Source organism: Mobula hypostoma, chromosome 19 (genome assembly GCF_963921235.1).
Source record: "Mobula hypostoma chromosome 19, sMobHyp1.1, whole genome shotgun sequence".
In the NCBI taxonomy this organism is placed as follows: domain Eukaryota; kingdom Metazoa; phylum Chordata; class Chondrichthyes; order Myliobatiformes; family Myliobatidae; genus Mobula; species Mobula hypostoma.
In genome coordinates, this window is record NC_086115.1 from 52,459,128 (window position 1) to 52,480,742 (window position 21,615).

General features: G+C 37.2%; 1 protein-coding gene across 1 annotated transcript in view; it reads right to left on the minus strand.

Annotated features, from left to right (window-relative positions):
- Positions 1-315: 315 nt before the first annotated feature.
- The window catches only part of acadsb (acyl-CoA dehydrogenase short/branched chain), a 29,244-nt gene continuing 7,944 nt past the window's right edge, over positions 316-21,615 (minus strand). Inside the window, exons 3-11 of the mRNA XM_063071874.1 lie at positions 17,565-17,665; positions 14,074-14,280; positions 12,729-12,899; positions 7,907-8,032; positions 5,065-5,157; positions 4,146-4,235; positions 2,400-2,537; positions 1,924-2,023; positions 316-889 (exon numbers count right to left, since the gene is read on the minus strand). Coding sequence (XP_062927944.1) covers positions 819-889; positions 1,924-2,023; positions 2,400-2,537; positions 4,146-4,235; positions 5,065-5,157; positions 7,907-8,032; positions 12,729-12,899; positions 14,074-14,280; positions 17,565-17,665 — 1,097 coding nt within the window. The 3' untranslated portion in view covers positions 316-818. The remainder of the gene's footprint in view (positions 890-1,923; positions 2,024-2,399; positions 2,538-4,145; positions 4,236-5,064; positions 5,158-7,906; positions 8,033-12,728; positions 12,900-14,073; positions 14,281-17,564; positions 17,666-21,615) is intronic.

Sequence of the window (21,615 nt, forward strand, 5' to 3'; positions counted from 1 at the left end):
GGCACAATTTCTTAGGCAGCCTTTCAAACCATCTTGTCTATGCAAGCTCTTTGACAGAGCTATTCAAGTTGGTCTTACACTCCAGCATTTTTCTCAAGAGCCTTACAAATTAATTCACTTCAATCACTGTGCTGAATTATCTTCTGGAAAGGTTCTATGTAATCTGATTCCAGTACACTGACGAAGTATGTTCCAGATCTTAAATCTGAAGGAAAATACTTTTTTCAACAATTTACTCTTTCTTTTGCTAATCACTTTGAATCACCAACTCCGATTTACTAACCCAATTATCGGAGAAAATACACTTATTGTAACTGAAAGATGTGTTTACTTTACAAATTATGAAAAGTACAGACAATTATGTGCAAACAGAAAACCACAAAGTGAAGATTGTTTGTAATCAGTTTCTATTTGCTAAAAATGTCAGAAGCAATCTGAAACACAATTTCATTTTGAGGGTAGTTAAATATAGACGGCAATTAATGTTTTTCTATTAATACCAAGAGCAGCTCTTACAAGTAGTGCTTCATAAATACAGATTATTTACAATCTACCTTCTGGATACCAAAGAAATTATGCAAAAAATTATTTTTATTAATGCCAAACAGAACTCAATCCACCACTTTGTAACATTATTTGGAGGAGGTTCAGGGGAATATCTTTAGAACACCTGAAACCGTACTTGATTTTACTTGTGAAACTTTATAATAAAGTACATAAAATGGACAGTAATTGCTGAAAAGCAGTTTGTTGATCTGCAGTAAACTGTGTCCATACTGCACAAAGATCAATAGAGCTGTTGATGTTATGCAGCAATGCTAGAATCCTTGATCTATCAATTTTGCAATTGTATTCAATTGAATATTTGAAGTTCCTTCATATATTGAACCTGAAAAAGGACAAGAAATAAAATTACAAATTTGCAAATGGAAAAATAAATCCAAAAGCTCAACACTAAATAGGTTTATTTTAGATATTGCAGCTTGTCTTACTGATGAAAATGAGCTGAGTCTAACTGAACTAGCCATCCATGGATCCTACCCGACCAGACGCTGTGTGCTGGATTAGTGGACGACCAAACAATGCAGGAGTTGGTGAGAATTCAGTGACAAGTTGGAGCAGGTAACAAAATAAAGAGTTTGTCGTCTGGAACGTCCCTGACAGCCGCTAACGTGGGCTGAAGCAACAGAGGCATCTTTTGCATCCCTAGAAGGATTCTCTTTTAAAAACTGTTTTTGAAAGTTTTTGTATTTAGACATATTTAAATACTACAAAATAAAAAATAAATGTAAATATTAAAGTTGAGAGATGATGATTTAAATAGAAAAATATATAAAATAAAACTGAAATGAACCAAGAAGATGTGATGCTGATCCTCAAGCTTATGTTAGTCTTTGCTGGAACAGTGCAAGAGCCCAAAGACATCAGACTGGGAGTGAGATGGAAACCAGACAATCAGAGTTACTCTTGTGACCAAACATTGGTGGCATGGTAATGTAGTGGTCAGCATCATGCTTTACAGTGCCAGTGACTTATGTTCAATTCCCACCGCAGCTTATTAGGAGTTTGTATGTTCTCCCACTGTGGGTTTCTTCCAGGTGCTCCAGCTTCCTCCCCCATCCAAGAGTTGGTCATTGTAAATTGTGACTAGGCTAGGGTTAAGTTAGGGCTTGCTGGGCAGCGTGGCTCAAAGAGACAGAAGGGGATAAATAGATAGATAATAAAACTACAAAACAGTCAGCCAGTCTGTGTCTCATTCTTCAACATAGATAACACCATATTACGAGCATCAAATGCAATACACAAAATACTTTACAAGAGATTTTATGCAGTGATTAACAGCAGAGAAATCAGTTTGAAAGTCATGATACAATTAAGCCTTGATCCCGCAAAGTGAAATCATGAAAAGCAGTTTTTCTTTACCTATCTTACAATCTCGATAGTATTTTTCTATGGGATAATCTTTGGTAAAGCCAACTCCTCCCATCCATTCAATACATTTGGCAGAAGTTTTGGCTGCGATCTGTAATAGATAAGTAGTCTTGTCACTAATATACAGTATGTTACTGTTCATTCACTCATCCAAAGAAAACAAATACTGAACATGTTTCTCTTCTAAAAATGAGTAAGCAGGCTATTATCAGGCACTCCGTAGTGGTACTTCAGAATAATCCTTGTGATTTTGCTTTCTTTTCTAACTGCCCCTGATGAGAAATATGCAATCCTTTCTAAACATGTCTAAAAGACCAAAAGCTGGACAGTAGCTCTTGCTGCTTAAATTTGGCATTTTAAAATTTACTGAAGGAAATAGCATGTTTGATTCAACTCTTAAAATAATCAAATATATTTCAACCTTTCTTAACCTTTAAATGATTTGCCCGTTCCATGTTTCATTTTACCTCAGAGGTGTAGTACTTTGCCATACATGCTTCTTTAATAAAGGGTCTCCCTGCCTCTTTCAATCGAGCAGCGTTGTATGTAAGCAATCGTGCAGCTTCCAGTTGCGTAGCAATCTCAGAAATCTGATGCTGCATGCCCTGTATCAATAAGGGTGGATTGAAATGGAATTAGAAAAGTACTATTATTAATTGAACCACTACACCCAAGCATAATTCAACATTTTGAAACTAGACAACACACACAAAATGCTGGAAGAACTCAGCAGGCCAGCCAGCATCCACGGAAAAGAGAATAGTTGATGCTTCGGGCTGAGAGCCTTCAGCAGGAATCCTGCTGTGTGTGTTTCTTGGATTTCCAGTATCTGCAGATTTTCTTGTTTTTTTAAAACTAGATATTCATAAAATCAGTGACTTCCTTTATTTTTTTTTTACACCTGATAATAACTTAGTGCATTACAAACGTGAGAAAATCTGAATAAAAAGATGGGGGAGAAGGGAAAGAGGTTAGCTGGAAGGTGATAGGTGAAGCCAGATTGGTGAGAAAGACCAAGGGCTGGAGAAGAAACGATCCGATGGGAGAGGAGAGTGGACAATAGGTTAAGGGGACCCAGGGGAAGTAATAGGCAGGTGAGGTGAAAGGTCAGGGTGGGGAATAAAGGAAGGGGGTAGGGGAAATTTGTTCATCGGAAGGAGAAATCAATATTTGTACCATCTGATTGGAGGGTACCTGGAGAGAATATAAGGTGTTGCTCTTCCTCTTTCAGGGTGGCACAAGAGGAGATCATGGATCGACACATTGGAATGGGAATGGGAATTAAAGTGTTTGGCCACTGGGAAGTCCAACTTGTGGCAGATGGTGCGGAGGTGCTCAATGAAGCAGTCCTCCAAGTTACGATGGGTCTGACCAACGTAGAAGAGGCCACATTGGGAGCACCAAACACAACAGACCCCAGCAGATTCACAGCTGAAGGACTGTTTGGGGTGCATTAACCAAACTGTTGCAAGATATTTTTAGTAGAATTGAATGGCCTGGATGTTATGGTATGCAGTGAAAGGTTCTTTACAGTTTTTGAAGTGGAACATGGAACTGAGTCATGGCTTCTACTGTGAATTTGGCACCCAAGCAATTGTGTAAGCATCTTGAAATTAGAAGAGATGAATCATTAACCTCAGCAGGTGGAAGGTAGAATATCTAATTCAATGTCAAAAGGTGTAGAAGCTGGATATGCATCTTTTAATCAATTCTGGATGTAAATACCACTGGAAAAGCCAGTATTAACTGCACATCCCTAACTGCCCTTGAGATAATATTCATGAGATACCTTGCATCTAGTTCCAAAGGTACCCTCTTCTAGAAATATAGTATTTCCTAATAAACAACCTAGGTATAACCTTAGAGATCTTAAAATTTCAATTTCAGGCCCTAACCTTTTTAATTTTAACAAACTCTCAACTCAAGTCAATTCCTTTTATATTCCATAATCTGATCACTATCTAGTGCAATTATCAGTTGAAAACTAATTATTCTCATTTACAAAAGGTGGCAATCTCAACTGGTTGATTTGTCACAATAGGTCAAAAGTGATCCTTTATAAAGAGCATGCAGTTTCCAAATTTATATTCTTCAGTTTCAATACAGAGGCAGCAGAGAATGCAGGAACGGCTTTCAGAAGGGGGTAGTGAAAGAACAAATTATTTTAAAGAGGATATAACGAGGAAACATGAAACCAAATTTGATAACTGTACCTGGAAATCATATATTCTTTTACCAAATTGCACCCGCTGCTTTAAGTATGGGATGGTATTATCAAAGCAACCCTGTGCCAACCCAAGCATCTGCAAACAACAGAATTAGAAACGCAAACAACAGGAATTAGAAACTACCATTAATGCTCAAAAGATCTAAATGTTAATACATTCATTTATTCAAAACATTCCTCTACACTATTTTTCAATAAAGAAACACTTAACAAATCTGTTTCTACAAGAACAATGAAGATTGCTCAATTCTTCTGGGGTGAAAAGGCCAAAGGACCCCACCCAAGAATACCTAATGCTGTGAAAAGCCAGTACTGATCCTGCAAGTTCCCAACTACTCAGTCCATTTCCTAAATTGCTTTACTACTGTCACGTATGATGTACATTAAAAAAAATGTTCGGTATGCCATTCATACAGATGATTTCATCACATTGGTAGTGCATTGAGGTAGTACAAGGGAAAGCAATAAAAGAATAAAGAGTTACAGTTACAGAGAAAGTCAGTGGATGAACAATAAGCTGCAAGACCATAACGTGATAGATTATGAGATCAAGGGTCCATTTTAATGTACAAGGGGACAGTTCAATAGTCTTATAAGATCAGGATATAAGCCTAGTGGTACATGGTTTCAATCTTTGGTATCTTCTGCCTGATGGAAGGGAGGAGAAAAGAACTGAGGGCGGGTGGTGTCTTTATGTTGACTACTTTACTAAGGCAGTGACAAATGTAGTCAAACTAACAGAACAATTTGCATAGTAGACTTCCTAGCCAGCATTTGCTGCTCAGCTACCTCAGTATTTTATCATTGTATTTTACCCAGTGATAGGATTACTTTCCATCAATGCCGTCAGGTACTTAGAAAACATATTTGCAATCGTAAAGGTATTAATGCATTGATTTACAAACCTGTGCAGCAATCCCAATCCTGCCTTCATTCAGCATTCCAATTGCATATTTGTAGCCATGACCTAGTTGGCCTAAAATATTACTTTCTGGAACCTGCAACACAGGTAAATATAAAAGACTCAATTTAGAGGAGTAAGTAAATTAAGGAATACAAAAATCATATTTATAATTAATTGGATTTTTATGGCATTGCCCACGTAAGTTACACTGATATGAGATAGGACGTGTAGTTAGGTGACAGATAGGTAAAGAATGAACCACGTGGATAGTGAAATTATAGATCACAACAAGGGCACTATTAATTATTTTGCATAATATAGTGGATGAGGGACTTCTGACATTATGCTGAATGGGTAACCAAGTTACTGACCTTACAAAGTATACAAAGTACCCAAACCCAAGTATACAAAGTGAATAACAAAGAGCATTCATATTCTCAAAATGATAGGAATCATTTTTTTTTTATTACAGTTTTTACTTTTAAATTCCCTTAATAAATCAAGAGAGATAGCATCCAAAATGTAGCGGAGTTATTCCATCTCCTAATCCAAGCACTGTTATTTGCTTTGATATTTTACACTTGCAGTTTGGTGACTTGAGTACAGAGAAGATCTGTGCATAGTTTACAGTGTAATAATCCTGTGAAAGAATCTATAATTGCTATATTGGCCTCATTATTCACCTCAGAGTAGCAGCAAGCTTCCTCATCTTTCCCACTGACTTACCATATTGTGTTGGTATAATGAGTATAAGACTGTGGTTGTTCATTATTCATTAATCCAAGTGGAGCTTCTGGCTGTTCCATTTTGTCCGGAAAGAAGCCAAATGCAGATAATGAGGAAAAGCAGAAACTGGAGAAGAGAAAAACTTAATGTCTGCCCTCCCCTGCACTTTATACTCAGTGGTCACTTGATTAAGTATCTCCTGTACCTAATAAGGTGGTCACTGAGTGTACATTTGTGGTCTACTGCTGCTATAGCCCAAGAACTTCAAGGCTCAACATGTAATTCTTCTGCCCACCGCTGTTGTAATGCATGGTTATTTGAGTTACTGTCGCCTTCCTGTCAACTTGAACAAGTCTGGCTATTCTTCTCGGATCTCTCTCATTAACAAAGCATTTTGCCTAAAGAACTGCAGCTCACTGAATGTTTTTTTGTTTCTCACATCATTCTCTGTAAGACCTAGAGACTAACATGCGTGAAAATTCCAGTGGATCAGCAGTTTCTAAGATATTCAAACCTGGCACCAACCAATCCACGGTCAACGTCACTGAGATCACATTTCTTTCCCATTCTGATGTTTGGTCTGAACAACTGAATCACTTGACCATGTCTGCATTCTTTTATACATTTGAGTTTCTGCAACAGATTGGTGGATTAGGTATTTACATTAACAAGTAGGTGTATGGAATAAAGTGGCCACTAAGTGTATACCTTCGTAGCTTCTCCAAACATTTTGTTTAAGAACAAGTTTGGCCTCAGTTAAAGTCTCGTAAATTCATTCAGGAAACGGGGGAAATCTTTGCATGCTGCTAATGCAGGGTATCCACGAAGACATCAGTAATCTCCCTTCAAACTAAGAAAAGTACTGGAAACAGTAATTAAATATTTGAACAAGTTACACAATTATGCTCGTCTCATTTACTGTAAAAAGGTAAAAACAGTTTTGGAAAAAGATCAAACTCTGGCATTTTAGATTGTAGTTAGAGGTAGAACAGGGTGGGGTTGCTTTCATAGGAGGTAATGGAGATAATAAACATACATTTGGGGCAATGAGTTCCAGCAAGCTTTGGTGATGAATTCTGAAACCCAAAGGAGAATTATAAAATAAATTTCAAGTGTAAGTGAATTTCAAATGTAATAAATTTCTTCTTACATTTCTAAAATAATTTCAATTAAAATTGGTCACACAATGAATTCAGCATAGTTCTTTGCAAACTAGCATTTTACTCACTAAACACTGAAATTAATTGTTGAAATGACTACTTTGGCAAGTGTAAAGCTTCATATAAATCGATTATTGTCTCAGTGCTTCACTTCAGCAATTACTTGAAGAATCTGCTCCAAATGTCAGTTAGAGCATATGTGAAGGAACTTCAGTAAGTAATGTAACAGACCTCTGATCTCTACCAAATAAAACTGTGCCCAATTTTCATACTTAAATCCTGGTCACCTTAAAACAAACAATGGAGTTAAGCAAAGGGTTATATCATGGTCCAAGAACAGAAATCAAACCAGAGTCTTAGAACATCAATCCCTGTTCGCCATGAGTTTTGTGAATTATTACAATTATCTGAAGTTTCCTATTTTGAGAACTGGTCTTCAGGCACCATGCAGGTAAGCAACTGCCATCTAGGTAAGAGTTGTTACACATAAATACACATAATTTACAGATCTATTATATAACATTAAAATACAAAGTTCTTAAGAGCTATTTGCATTACAAGTCAAAATTCTTCAATACTCAAGTTCTCCAAAAGCTCACTTGATAATGATGAGAATTAAATTTTAAGACAAGTAATGATGGTGCCATACTTAATACGAAAAGTCGATGAGGAAAGAATTGGTGAAACTACTCAATCCCATAAACTAAACAGCCATTACTGCGAAAGTCAATGCATTGATGTCAAATGGACATACAATTTGCTTTTGTTATTTTTCAAATAGTTGCCAACAATAAGTAGGAAGGAATGGCCATTTAGTTAAGGTAGCAAGATAGGTGAATGGTAATCATAGAGCCATATCTACACCAAAAGTCAATCCTTCAGACAAAGAAGAGAGAAATTTGTAAACAGCTCTTATACCTAATATTACCATTAAATATGCAATTATAAAATATATACCTTGACATTGTCAAAATTGATGGCACAGGTAGATGATGCACGAATCCCAAGCTTATTTTCTTTCTTCCCTACTTGGAGACCTTCAGTATCTTTATCCACTATGAAGCATGTGATTCCTTTATATCCCTGGGAAAACAGGAACTTAATTTTATCCATCAATTTCCAGGTTTTATTGACATTCAGATCTTACTAGTTTTCAATTGGTTTCTAATTCACTCCAACAGAATGGAGCTGGAAGTTGCTAGGAAATCCCAGGTGTTTTCTGCCAATTTATCCCTCATCAGTACTGGCAAATTCAGAATTTCAAAGCAAATGTAAAAGTCCCAAACTTAAGGGTAAAACTCTAATGGTAATTTCCTAGCCCTTCTACCAAACAAATTGTAGACATGCCAACACAAAATTAATTGCTAATGGTGTGTGTGTGTCAACGTGGTCATACCAGGCATCATACAGCTAATGATTAGCTTCCATTTGATGTAGTAAAGAATCCAAACATCCAAAGACAAAACAAAACAAACATGGGTGAAAACTGTAATGTCACAACTACGTGTGTAAGAAAAGTCACTACTTTCAAATTTCACTAAAAGCACCAGGGAGATGAAGAATTGCAAGGCACTGTAATACTGTGGCGCCCCATATTGAATGTTCTCACATGAGCCATTGCTGTTCAAGTGAGAATAGTGAAATCTTTTTATTGTTGGTTTAGTGCTATGTTCAACCATGCAAACAAAATGAAGATGTCATTTTATATCATGCAAGAATATTACCAAATAAAATTGACTTGCAATTACTAACTTCTGCTGTCTAAATATCGCAGATTCTATTAATTCATCTTTTGGACAATCTCAAGTTATCCTGTTCTAAAGCAGAAACTTTGAAATGATTTTGATAAAATTCTTCACTAAATGCAAGTTGAATATGATTGAAACTACTTGTAATTGCAACAATATTTACTTTGAACTTTGAATATTGCACTCGCCACCATAATGAAAAAGTATTTAAAGATGTTAAAACAACTACAATAGATATAAACTTTATATTAATAAGGTGACAGATCAAGCAGCAAACTGTGGGTCAGTTACTGGTTGCATTACAGCCTAGCATAGAAACACCAATGTCCTTAAATGGAAAATACTACAAAAAGTAATGGATATGGTTCAGTCCATCATGGGTAAGTCCTCGCAACCACTGAGCACATCCATATGGGATGTTGGCGCAGGAAAGCAGCATCCATCATCAAGGAACCACCCCCCCCACCCCCACCACCCAGGACATGCTCCCTTCTCACTACTGCCATCAGGAAGGAGATACAGGAGCCACAGGAGCCTCGGGACTCACACCACCAGGATCAGGAACAGTTACTACCCCTCAATCATCAGGGTCTTGAACCAGAGGAGATAACTTCACTGATCTCATCACTGAACTGTTCCCACAACCTACTGACTCACTTTCAAGGGCTCTTCATCTGCGTTGGGGCACGTGGCCGAGAGGTTAAGGCGTTCGTCTAGTTACCTCAAGGTCTCTAGTTCAAGCCTCAGATGTGGCAGCGTGTTTGTGTCCTTGAGCAAGGCACCTAATCACACATTGCTCTAGTCTGTGCGAGGAGTGGCGCCCCACACAGACTTCCAATCTGCACCTTGTAAGGCATGGAAGTGCCCGACGCAGGCCTCTCATGGTCTGAGTCGACGTTCCCTCCCTCCCTCATCTCTGGTTCTTTGTATTTATTGCTTAATTTTATTATTTTCTTTTTTTTCCCCTTTCTTTTTGTATTTGCAGTTTGTTTTCTTTTACAAGTTTGTTGTCTTTTGCACATTGGTTGTTTGTCCATCTTGTTAGGTGTGGTCTTTGATTGATTCTATTGTGCTTCTTCCACTTACTGCGAAGGCTTGCAAGAAAATGAATCTCATGGTTGTATATTGTGACATTTATGTACTTTGATAATAAATTAACTTTGAGCTTTTAACTTTGTTACATCAAAAACAATGTTAACTGCCAAGAATATGGTGAAGCAGGACAGCATTTAAAACTTACCAAATAGTAAACTCAACACATTAATTAAGAATGTGGTGTATGAAACAGGCTGATAACCACAGACAGAGCAAGTACATTGAATCTACTAAGAAAATACTAAAGAAGTAAGAGACCTGAGAACTAAAGCGTGGGGGTGTGTGAGGGCACGCCTTATTTGCCGGTCAAAAGCAGCTTCCTTTGTGCCAGGTGGTGATTGATTCATTTAAAGCTTGCAATGTTCTTTTCCCATTGGTTGGCTTGCACGCCATGGTGCCCATTTTGGGGATACAAGAGTAGTACAAGCTAGAGGTTTGCCCTCTTTCGTTCCTGCCACCCATGGGTCCTGCTTCAGGCTGAAGTCGTGAGCAGTGCTGAAGGTCCATTAGGAAAGAGCGTTGTAGATGTAAACGAGCTTCTTGCATTGGTATAGTTAAGTATCAATTTATAGCATGCTTAGTTCTTTGGTTTTATAACTCGGGGAGATTTAGCAGCATATCAGTTCAATTAAAGAGTAACTGAATGTACAATATAGTGGTCTTGGGTAGCTTAGACAAGTGCTTGTTTAGCTAGGTGCCTGGTTTATTGTTTCACTGTTCATTGCTAAATTAATAATTAAAATACCCATTTTTAAAATTGTGTCTTCCGTTTCACTCACTGGATCCTCAAACCTGCCCTTCCACATTACAAGCAGGGGCAGAATACAGATTAAGAGCTAGGAAAGTGAAATATCCAAAGGATTGTTGCATCGACACAGAAGGCATTTCTGGCAGAATAGGAGACAATTCCCACAAAGGTCTTAGACAAGAAAGTTCTAATTGATAAGGAATAGCTCAATGCACAAAATAAGAAATGGGGCTATTAATGAAAAAATATTTTACTTAAGTGATAAAGGGCAATATAGCTAAACAGATTGTTAATTAGCAAAGAGAAAAAAATCTTTATAGAAGATGAGCATGAGAAGGAGGATTGACAGAGCAAAAGGGAGTACAAGCGCACCAGGAACAGAACCTCAAGGAAACAGGGACAAAGGAGATCACAACATGAACACCTTGGGGGAGATAGAGATGAATTTTTCAGGATTGAGGAAAAGACTGATCAGTTTCGTCAAGAATTGATCCTTTGCATTGGATGCAAATTATTTAATAAATACGTTATGATTATTCTTTGGTTTAAGATGTCGCTAACTACTGGTTTGAGTGACAGCTTGCTAGTGCCCAATGAAATAAAAAAAACTAAATTCTTTGTTATTCACACTTTTCCTAGTAAACAATTGCTACAAATAATGGCCTGTGGGTTCGCTGTCAGAGTTGAGCCGAATTGCGTGTATTTGCAGTGTGACTGGAGTCGCATTGGGGCAGGGCGGTTACAGCACATCCCGGCTAGAGTTGCTGGAGTGGACTTGGGAGCAATTCGATGTGGCGAAGCCGAGGCGAGGCGTGGGAAGATCCAGGGTTTGATTGATTTAAAAGCCAAGCCAAATTGGAACGATGGGGCCTTTTTAAGCCCGGGGGCGAGGACCAACCCGAGGTTTGGAGAATTTAAGCACCGAGCCAGATTGAAATGGTCAGGGTGTCAGGGTCAGAAATGAGAGACAGGCTCGCTGCTCCATGGGGTTTGCTCAACTCTGTGCTGAACTGAGACCTTCTGATTTGGCTTCAGTGAACTTCTGAATTGGCTGCAGTGATGCCTGGCGTTGTGAACTCCAGTTCTGAATGCTTTTTGCTTTATCGTTTGCACAATTTGTTTTTTTCTTCCTCTCTCTGCACATCAGAATCAGAATCAGGTTTATTATCACCGGCATGTGTTGTGAAATTTGTTAACTTAGCAGCAGCAGTTCAATGCAATGCATAATATAGAAGAAAAATAAATAAATCAATTACAGTATATGTATATTGAATAGATTGAAATTGTGCAAAAAACAGAATATATATTAAAAAAAGTGAGGTAGTGTTCACGGTTTCAATGTCCATTTAGGAATTGGATGGCAGAGGAGAAGAAGCTCTTCTTTTGTTTTTAATGGGTTCTATGTTTTATGGCTGCCTACAAGTAGATGAAACTCAAGGTTGTATAAACTATCCACACTTTGATAATAAATGTACTTCGAACTTTAAAACAATATTACTGTACACAGTGGTACAAATCTTTCAAATGAGAATAAATTAGAAAATAAAGCAAATCTCTTGATTTCAACTCCTTTTATCCTGCTGCTCAACCACATTTACAACCTAATTGAAAATGCTGCCGTGGCTTCTGTTACATTCAAATAGTCTGTTGGTATGTTCCACATCCCCAGTACCCATAATTATTAAGAGAATTCTTATTTGCTATTCTGAAATTACTTACATACAATTTTGGTGACTGTGTTCCAAAGCACTGAAAACATTATTTGTGCACTCCCTGTCTTAGGGAAGGCACATAGGTTAGTATAAAAATTCACATGTTCAATGTTGAATAGAGAAAAATTCACAAAAAGTTAATAGACTTAGGACAAGAAAACTTCTATACTCAGGCTTCCTGAACTAGACAGAGTAGACAGGATAGTGATATATTAAGTAGTTAGGCTCATCTTTGGATCAAAGAGATTTAAAAGAAAACTCTAGATCAGGGGTTCCCAACTTGGGGTCTACAGATCCCTTGCTTAATGGTATTAGTCTATGGCAATGAAAAGGTTCAGAACCCCCGATCTAGATGAAGGAAGCTGAATAGTTCATTTAATATTTGGTTTTGAAAAATATTTATTCAAATCAAAATTCTGAACATTTGTATAGTTTCCTGAATTCTTCACAGTAAAAACATTAGATCTGATACTTACATCTGAGGGGTTTGCATTTGCCATAACTAGAAATACTCCAGCAAAATCAGCATTACTAATCCACATCTTGGAGCCATTGATGACGTAGTAATCTTTATGCTTCTCAGCATTAGTTTTCAAAGAGAATGCATCACTTCCAGAATCAACTTCTGAAAGACAGAAACTGCCAACCTAAAAATATTAAAAGTGGTTATTAAAGATTACATTTTATGGATAGTAACATGGCGTAACAATTGCTGACTCTACTGTAATCTTAAATAAATAACCAACAGCAGGCAAGACAAATGTCTCAAACACCCTCTATAACATGAGAATCACTCAGGCACTTACTGAGACAAATCAAACTTGCAACCATATCATTTCCATGTCAGAGCACACATGATGACACAATTGCCTGCAAGCTAAGTAGCGATCCTTGGCAGCATCTCGCAGTAGTACATCAAGTCTCCCCATCCAAAAATTTCATCCATTGAGAAGGCTGCCCATCTTGATTCTGAACCACTCACCAATGACCAAACTTCCCCAATCTCCCCCAAGACCAACTGGTGTTTGGGTTTGTAGCTGCTAATCTCCCAAATCCAGCCTAGGAAAATATCTGCAGGATGGCTAAAAGAAATTGCAATGGCTGATCTTCTGTAACCAATTCATTGAAGTCCAGTTGGTGCACCCAAACGGATGAAGGAAAATTTCAGGTTTAAATTTTGTTTGTCATGGAATGAGCAATGAAAATTAATTTTATTTAATTTTCAAATCACTGCCAATGACAAACTGCCAATTTTTCATAAATTATTACACTGCATATTTATCACAATTATGCAAATTTGCATTATCCAATCAAACACCGACTTATTTCTCATGTGCAGTATAAAGGCAGCAAACTTTCTTCAAACAACCGCATTGATTGCTTCAGTTTTTTGCCTTCTACAATCCAAAGGTGTACTGGGCAGGTTAATTGGTCATTGTAAATTGTCCTGTGATTCGGTTAGGGTTAATTGGGTTTGTTGGGGGTTGCTGGGGCGAAGTGGCTCGAAGGGCTGAAAGGGCCTATTGTGCGCGCTATCGGTAAGTAAGTAAGTAAGCAGATAGATAGATAGATAGATGGAATACAACTAATCATTTTGCTGGCTATCCTTCCTTAAAAAATTGTACTAGGATGGTGGAGGAAAAAAAAGCATGGTTACTAATCTTGGTAGAACCTTAGAGTGTTTTAGAGCAGTTTAGATCACTGAAAGCTGTTTTATAACTCTGGGCATTTAGTATCAAACAAGCCAACATTTCAGATGTAGTTATCTTTCAAGTACAAAAACATAACTTAAGGGTTCTAAAGTTTCCATTCACAGCTCACCATATCTTTGGCAAGTCGAGGTAGATATTTTCTTTTTTGTTCTTCAGTGCCACATTTCATTAATAACGTGTTGATCAAGGTGTTCTGTATGTCACAAAGGACTGCTACTGAGGGGTCCACCTTGGCCAACTCTTCAATGACGAGGATAGAGGAAAAGAAGGTTGATTCTGATCCACCATACTTTTCCTGAATTTCAATTCCCATCAACTAAAAACAAAGAAGAATCATAAATAAGAAACAATTCAAATAATCACGTGACATTTGGTAAATTAAGTTGTACTAAATGAAAACCTGACACTTTCACTTCCATTTTGCAACAGGCTGATAAACATGGATAACTAAGTGACTGCCTACAAAACCAGTGACGATGTTTCTATAAAACCAGACCGTCCAAAGAAAATAAGACTTTTTGTGACATTAAGGTTGTATGTTAAAGAAAAATGAATAATTATGCTAGTAAGAGGAATGCAATTAAACAAATAAGGGTGCTTAGAGCAGGAAAAGAACTTCAAGAGATGCACATATTTGCTATATCAAGGGTCTGTGTGTGTTAGAGGATATCAGAACCACTTACTTGTGAATGGAATTCTCTATTTTAGGAATTATAAAAGTGCTGATGGTAAATAAAAGAATAGTAAAACTGCACAGCAGGTATGAGGCATGTAAAAATATCCAAGAGGCATGGGAAAGTAAATGCCAGCTGGTAATCTGTTTAAAATGCAACACTATTCACAGTGCTGCACAAATGAAACAGCATGAAAGACACCAGTCATAGCTTGATGGTAACGTGCAATTTTTCATCTTTCTTCTGATAGTAACTAGAGTCAGGATCCTGACCAGAGATAGAAAAAGAGAGCAAAATATAACAATGGAATCGTTAATAACTAACTGAAAATGAAAGTGAACAAGTATTTTGTTGGTAATCAAAAAATTACGAACAATCATGGCAGGATTTTCTGAGAGCATGAGGAAGAGAAAACAAGAGGGCTTCCACCTAGACATTAAGGATCAGGGCCTGGGATACTGAGGAAGATGTGAGAGAAATTGAGGGCTTTCAAAGCTGTTTGGGAACTTGGTCTATGATCAAAGGGAATGAAGATAGAGAGACAACTTGGTGAAGTGGGAAGGGGGGAGGCAGGTGAGAGATTACAGCCCTCATGAGCAATAGGATTGTTTGAGTGGGGTGGTGGTGGGGGGAGGTTGGGAAAGTAAGTACAAAAACAAGTATATGACACTTGATCTTCCAGAGTCTCAATCCAAGTTTACAGTATTGTTACTTCGTTGTCCCAAGAACACCTGATGATAAAGGCACTGGAAATTGTATTGTGTGTGCAAAGGTGAAATCTTTGAAGACACACTGGCTAAATCTCAGGAGTGAAATGAAATTACATGACTTATGAATGAATAAAGGCAATTTTCAATGATCTAATGCTGAAAAACACAAGTATCATGCACTTGAATTTTTAGGCCTTAAATGTTTTGAAACATACTACCTATTTCCCCAGGCCCTGTTGATGAGGAAATCAATCAAAGGCAGGCTTGGCCACTTATGACTATTTTTGTATTTATCTGTGCAACATTAGTAAAATAACTCAATGTAGAAATATAGAAAAATTAAGAATCTTACATTTTTGTTACGTACAACTGGTGATGGCTTAAAAATAAGGTATTAATCTAGCACAACAGTTTTAAATTCTGATAGGTTTGGAGGAAAGTAAATATAAATTGTCACTTTGGCATCAATTATAACTTGTAATAAGTATGAATAAAGAAGGTGGATTAATAAAATTGTTCTCTTTTTCAAATCATAGACAGACCTTATTAATGTTTCAGCTAAATTGGACATGGCTATCTATATTCTAGAAACAGCAAAGGAGATGAATGAAAGAAAGAGGGTACTCCTTCCAGCGATATGTTAGTGATATCTTTCATGGCTCCCCAACCTTTCAGTCAAATCTTAATTTAACATCTTAACATGTAAGGAAATATGAAGACAGATATAGGCTCAGAAAATTCTTAGAATGAACCTTGAAATCTTTCTTGTTCTTCAAAAGGTGAGAAGTTACAAACAGCCAAACTAAATTGTCATATTTATAGATCAGTTTTAAAACCTTTTTCCTACACAATTCTGAATTTTCTGTATTTGTTCAATAATTCCCTTTGTAATTGCTCGGTGCAACAAATTGAACTTTGCTAATTATAACAGTTGAGGAGAACAGTTCCCATTGTTACTATAGAGTAGGTAGAACAACAACTTCAGATAACTGCACAATGACCATGACAAATAAACTGTGAGAAGATACCCTCTACTTTAAAGTCTACTATTTCAGTGGACTTTACTGAAAAACTCCCAACACTAAGTGTTCTATCAAGCCTCTGTTAATACCATTGTTAGAAGCTTGCATTAAAATCCTTCCCTCTGAAAAATATTTTCAAAATTCATTCCCTTCAGAGTTGCAAATGTAGAGACTGCATTTAAGACAAATGTTTTATGCTACAAATTCACCCGACAATTAGACTACTCCAATTTATTTCACCGAATGTTGACAATTTGAAAAGCTTATAAATTTCTCAAATACACATCAAATGTAGAGCTCTTAAAAGCAAAAGTGCAATATGCCTCAACCCAAGCTAAAGACCTACAATGTAAGAATAATATCATGTCTAGTTTAACAAAAATATTTTTGGACACGAATATTTTGATTTAATTGAGAAGTTGGAAGAGTTTCTTTAAACAATTAGTGTAGAATTAGTGCAAAAAGGTTGTTGATGTTTATCAGAGGGCCTGTTTCCATGTTGTATCTCTCTATGAATCCATGGCCTGTTTATTTCCATATAGAAGAGTTGCTTACTTACTTCACCAAGGATCCTTACTATCCATGGTTAAATGATATACAAATGTTTGTATGTTGTATAAAACTGATAAAAGGAGTTTTGCTTAGTGTTCAGAGAATTGTACTTTCTCCCCAACATTATAATTGCAATTAAGCAGCTTGAACAGGTACATAAACAACAAACAACAGGAACGACGAAGGGTCTCGGCCTGAAACGTCGACTGTACCTCTTCCTAGAGATGCTGCCTGGCCTGCTGCGTTCACCAGCAACTTTGATGTGTGTTGCTTGAACAGGTACATAACTAATTTGTGCACAATGTACGTACAAGAAAGAAACCAGTAATTTGTCCACATGACAAAGATGTGCCAGCAAACCTCAAATGTTTAAACCATCAGAGAGGATGTGCATACCTCTAGTCCATACTGGATTAAACATAACTTTCTGAGAAACTGAGAGTTAGCTATATAATTTAATACTGTTTTAGCTAATTTAAAGATAGACAAAAAGCAACAATTTACCCAATTATGTGCAAAGTTTTGGCACTGGAAAAAAAATTCTGAACACAATCATCTGAAGCATACAGTTCCTATCCATGACCTTTGGAGTTATGGTACAGAGTAACAAACATAAGACTTCTCCAATAAAATATTACTAACCCCTTGTTCAAACAATCCTGCAATGACAGATTCATCCATGTGTGACTGCTCATCCATTTTGCGCACCAGTGGTGATATTCGCTCCTGAGCAAACTTCGCAACTAAAAAAAATTCCAAGTTGTCAGAAAGAAAAAATTATACTTCACCCCACTGAAAAAGTAAAGACACTGAAATAAAGTATACAGTATTTTTCATAGTTTACAGTTAGGAATTTATATCATCTATTTCCTTTTGATGTTCTTATCTATTCATCAGAGTGATGGATCCCACCAGCAGGAATGACATTTTTCTACTCTACACAGTGTTAGTATCATGTATTCAGAGGTTGATATAGCACCTAAACCAGAAGAGAAATATCTTCGATAATATCTGAAGTAAGCAACTGAGGTCTGGTAGATCTTAATTCCTATTCTCTTCCTACAGTACATTATAAAAAGGTAATTAACTCAAAACCTGGATTTAAAAATAAGGAAAAATATACATTGAACTAACAACCAAAACCAATCAAACATATCCATACAGCTAACCTCTCAGAATGAACTGGGATTACAATTTGAAGGATACCTTTAAATAGCCTTGATCGCAGAATGAAATATCATTGATTTTATCTCCTGTTAAAACTTTACCTGCTCTAATTTTCACCTCAAAATGCAAAGGACAGAATAAGATATTTGCAATTATATGGAGAATAAACCATTCCCAATGGTCATAGAAAGGAATTGCAAATTTTACAAAAGGGCAAACCATTAAAAAAAACTACACATTATTCATTGTCTAGGTCCTCTTCTTAATAATAGCAATGCCAGACTGCCACACAATGAAATCTACAAACATAATACAACATAATTATATGCAGGGTACAAACAATACTCACATTAACATACAAGACTCTTATATTTGCCATTACTTGATCAGTACATTGGTTCACATGACAAGACTGTCAGAGGTTAGTTATTATGGATAAAATGAATTACTGGCATCTGTATACTTATAGTTAGTTGAAGAAATCTAAAGTTGCTATTCAGTTTGGTCTAATCCTTGAAAATATTCATGCGCTCTCACCCCAACTAAATGTTGTCCATTCATATTAAGTCCACTAGTAAATCAACTTGCTTTAGTGTGAATAAACAATTGTAGCTCATACTAAACCCCATCTTACCTTCCATAACACAAGTTTATCTTGGATCCCCCATCCACCAGTTGAATTTCGAACACACTGCCATTATTATATGTAAAATATCCATTAAAAAAGTTAAACAAATCACAGCCTTTGTTTCTCAAAATGTCCCATTTTTTCCTCCATGTCTTTTTCTTGTGCTGTTAATTTCTACAGTTATTCTTCTTCATTTCTAACATCATCATCATGTGCCATGTCATATGACGTGGGCAGTCCTGGTCTTTCCATGACCATGATTGTCCTTGGCAAATATTCTACAGAATTGGTTTACTATTGCCCTTTTCTGGGCAGTGTCTTTACATGACGGGCGACCCCAGCCATTATCGATACTCTTCAGAGATTGTCTGCCTAATGTCAGTGGTTGCATAACCAGGACTTGTTATGTGCACCAGCTGTTCATACCACCACCCACCATCTGCTCCCATGGCTTCACATGACCCTGATTTTTGGGGGAGGGGTGGGGCTAAGCACCTTGCCCAAGGGTGACCTGCAGGCTAGCGGAGGGAAGGAGCACCTTACACCTCCTTTGGTAGAAACTTATCTCCACCCTGCTACCCATAATTTCCAATATTTCTTCTAATTACTTGTTTCTAGTTACTTCCCATGAGTGTTTCTTACTAAACATGTCAGTAAAATGGAAGAAATGCATAAAAACAGTAAGACAGGTTTAAGATTGGTTTCGGTGCCGGTTGGTGGTAATTGTTAAAGAGGGATCCCACTCAGTGCTAATAATGAACACAAGCAGGTAACTGAAAACAAAATCTTTTGAAAAAAAGGTGACAAGTGGCAAGATGATCAAAAAGACTGTGTATGTGTTTTCTCCAATATCAAACTGAAATAACAATATTAAAATAGATGAATCAGGATGTACCCAACCCACTCTTCCTTCACCTCTACCTCGCCATATCCACTGTATATTTACTATTGGAATTAAAGATTAATTTAGAGTTATAGAGCCATAGAGCAATTCTGTGCAGATATAGGCTCTGCAGCCCAAAAAATCCAAGTGCCCACCAGCTAGTCCAAATTTCCATCTTTGCATGGACCAGGCAGCATCTATAGGAAGAGGTACAGTCAACGTTTCAGGTCTCAGCCCGAAACGTCAACTGTACCTCTTCCATTAGTTGCTGCTTGGCCTGCTGCGTTCACCAGCATTTTTTGTGTGTGTTGCTTGAATTTCCAGCATCTGCAGATTTCTTCGTGTTTGCGTTTGTAAAACTGTTATACCTTTAAACAACTCACAGTGTTTATAAGCAGGAAAACTACTCAACATGGATTAGAACTTAAGAAGCCTCTCGGATGAGTGGCGAAACGTCTTCTAGACAAAACAGCAAGTCCAGTTGGCTTGATTTACTACTGCTTGATACACAATGACCTGGATGACTGAGAACTTCCACAGACATATAACTATAAAACCACTTGGGATTTTCCTTAACCTTACCTGTGGGATCCAGTTCATTCCCTCTATTTGCTCTCCTGATTTTCCTCAAAAGTATTCTTAATCTTTCTCCAGTCATTAAAGGATTCACCCACTTCTTTTCTCCTAAGTCTGAAACTATAGATAATTTATCCAGTCTGAGTCACTGGTATCAGCTATACCCAGATCATTTGCAAGGTGTAGTCAATTGAATGAGCTTAACCTAACTAACCAGAATTTCAATGTCCATCATCAGTCAAGATTCCCTAAGCTTCCTACATTTACCCTTTACCCTAACAGGAACATGCTGCTCCTGGCTACTTGCTATTACACTCTTAAGATCCTCCCATGCTTTTAGTTCCTTTCCTTTCAAATAGACCCACCACAGTAAATACAGATCCTGCTTAATTTCCCCCAGATTAGCCCTGCTTCAGTTCAGGGCACTAACCTCTTGACCTGTTCATCTTTTTCCATCACTATCTTAAAACAAATAGAATGATAGTCACCAGAGCCAAAATGCTCCCCGAGACTTCCACTTGAGTTTCTTCTGTCTCTTTATAGAAGTTTCTTGGGTCTCATATTATTTGAATAGGGACTATCTGATTAGTTAACTCTTATCTACAAAATCTGATGGCATTTATTGCTAATCAGCAAAGTGATAGAAAAAGCACACAGCAGTTTGGCTTTTTTTTGCCTTTGTTCTTTTCCTGCCTTCACCTTCTCTTGCTACTGGGCTCTACTTTCACTACTCTCCTTTCCCAATCCCTTTGTCCTTAGCTCTTCATAAACTATCGTAAGCAATAATTTTTTTTTGCCTCATTCTTGAATTCTGAGGAACCTCTAATCACAAAACCTGCGGAATGCTCTGTCACAGACTGTGGTTGAGGCCAAGTCAGTGGATATATTTAAAGCGGAAATTGATACGTTTCCTGATTGATCGGGGCATCAAGGGATATGATGAGAGGTAAGGTGTATGGTGTTAAATGGGATCCAGGATCAGCTATGATTAAATAGTGGAGAGTACTTGATGGGATGAATGGCTTAATTCTGTTCCTGTGTCTTATGGTCTAACTGTCTAGGTGAGCTTCCATCATGAAACAAAAACAATTGTAAAAGTGATTAAAGTTACAAACTGATTTTTCATGATGCGTCAGTCAATCCTGCAATATTACTCACATAAAAAAGAACCACAGTGGAGAAATGGGAGCCAATACTAAAGTCTTTTAAGAAAAGAACTATAACCTAGTAATACAGCAGCGAATTAGTTAGGAGGGGAAACTGTCACTTTAAAAGATTTTGTCTGAACTGTTAGAATTACCTAAATCAACGTGTGGAACGCACAAAACTTGAGTGTAGCTGCAGGCCAAAGAGAAACAACTGGAGTGGTAATCCTTCAGCCCTGCTTGAGCCCAGCTTTCTAAGAATGAGTCCCTCACATTTGTATTCTACTAGCTTGT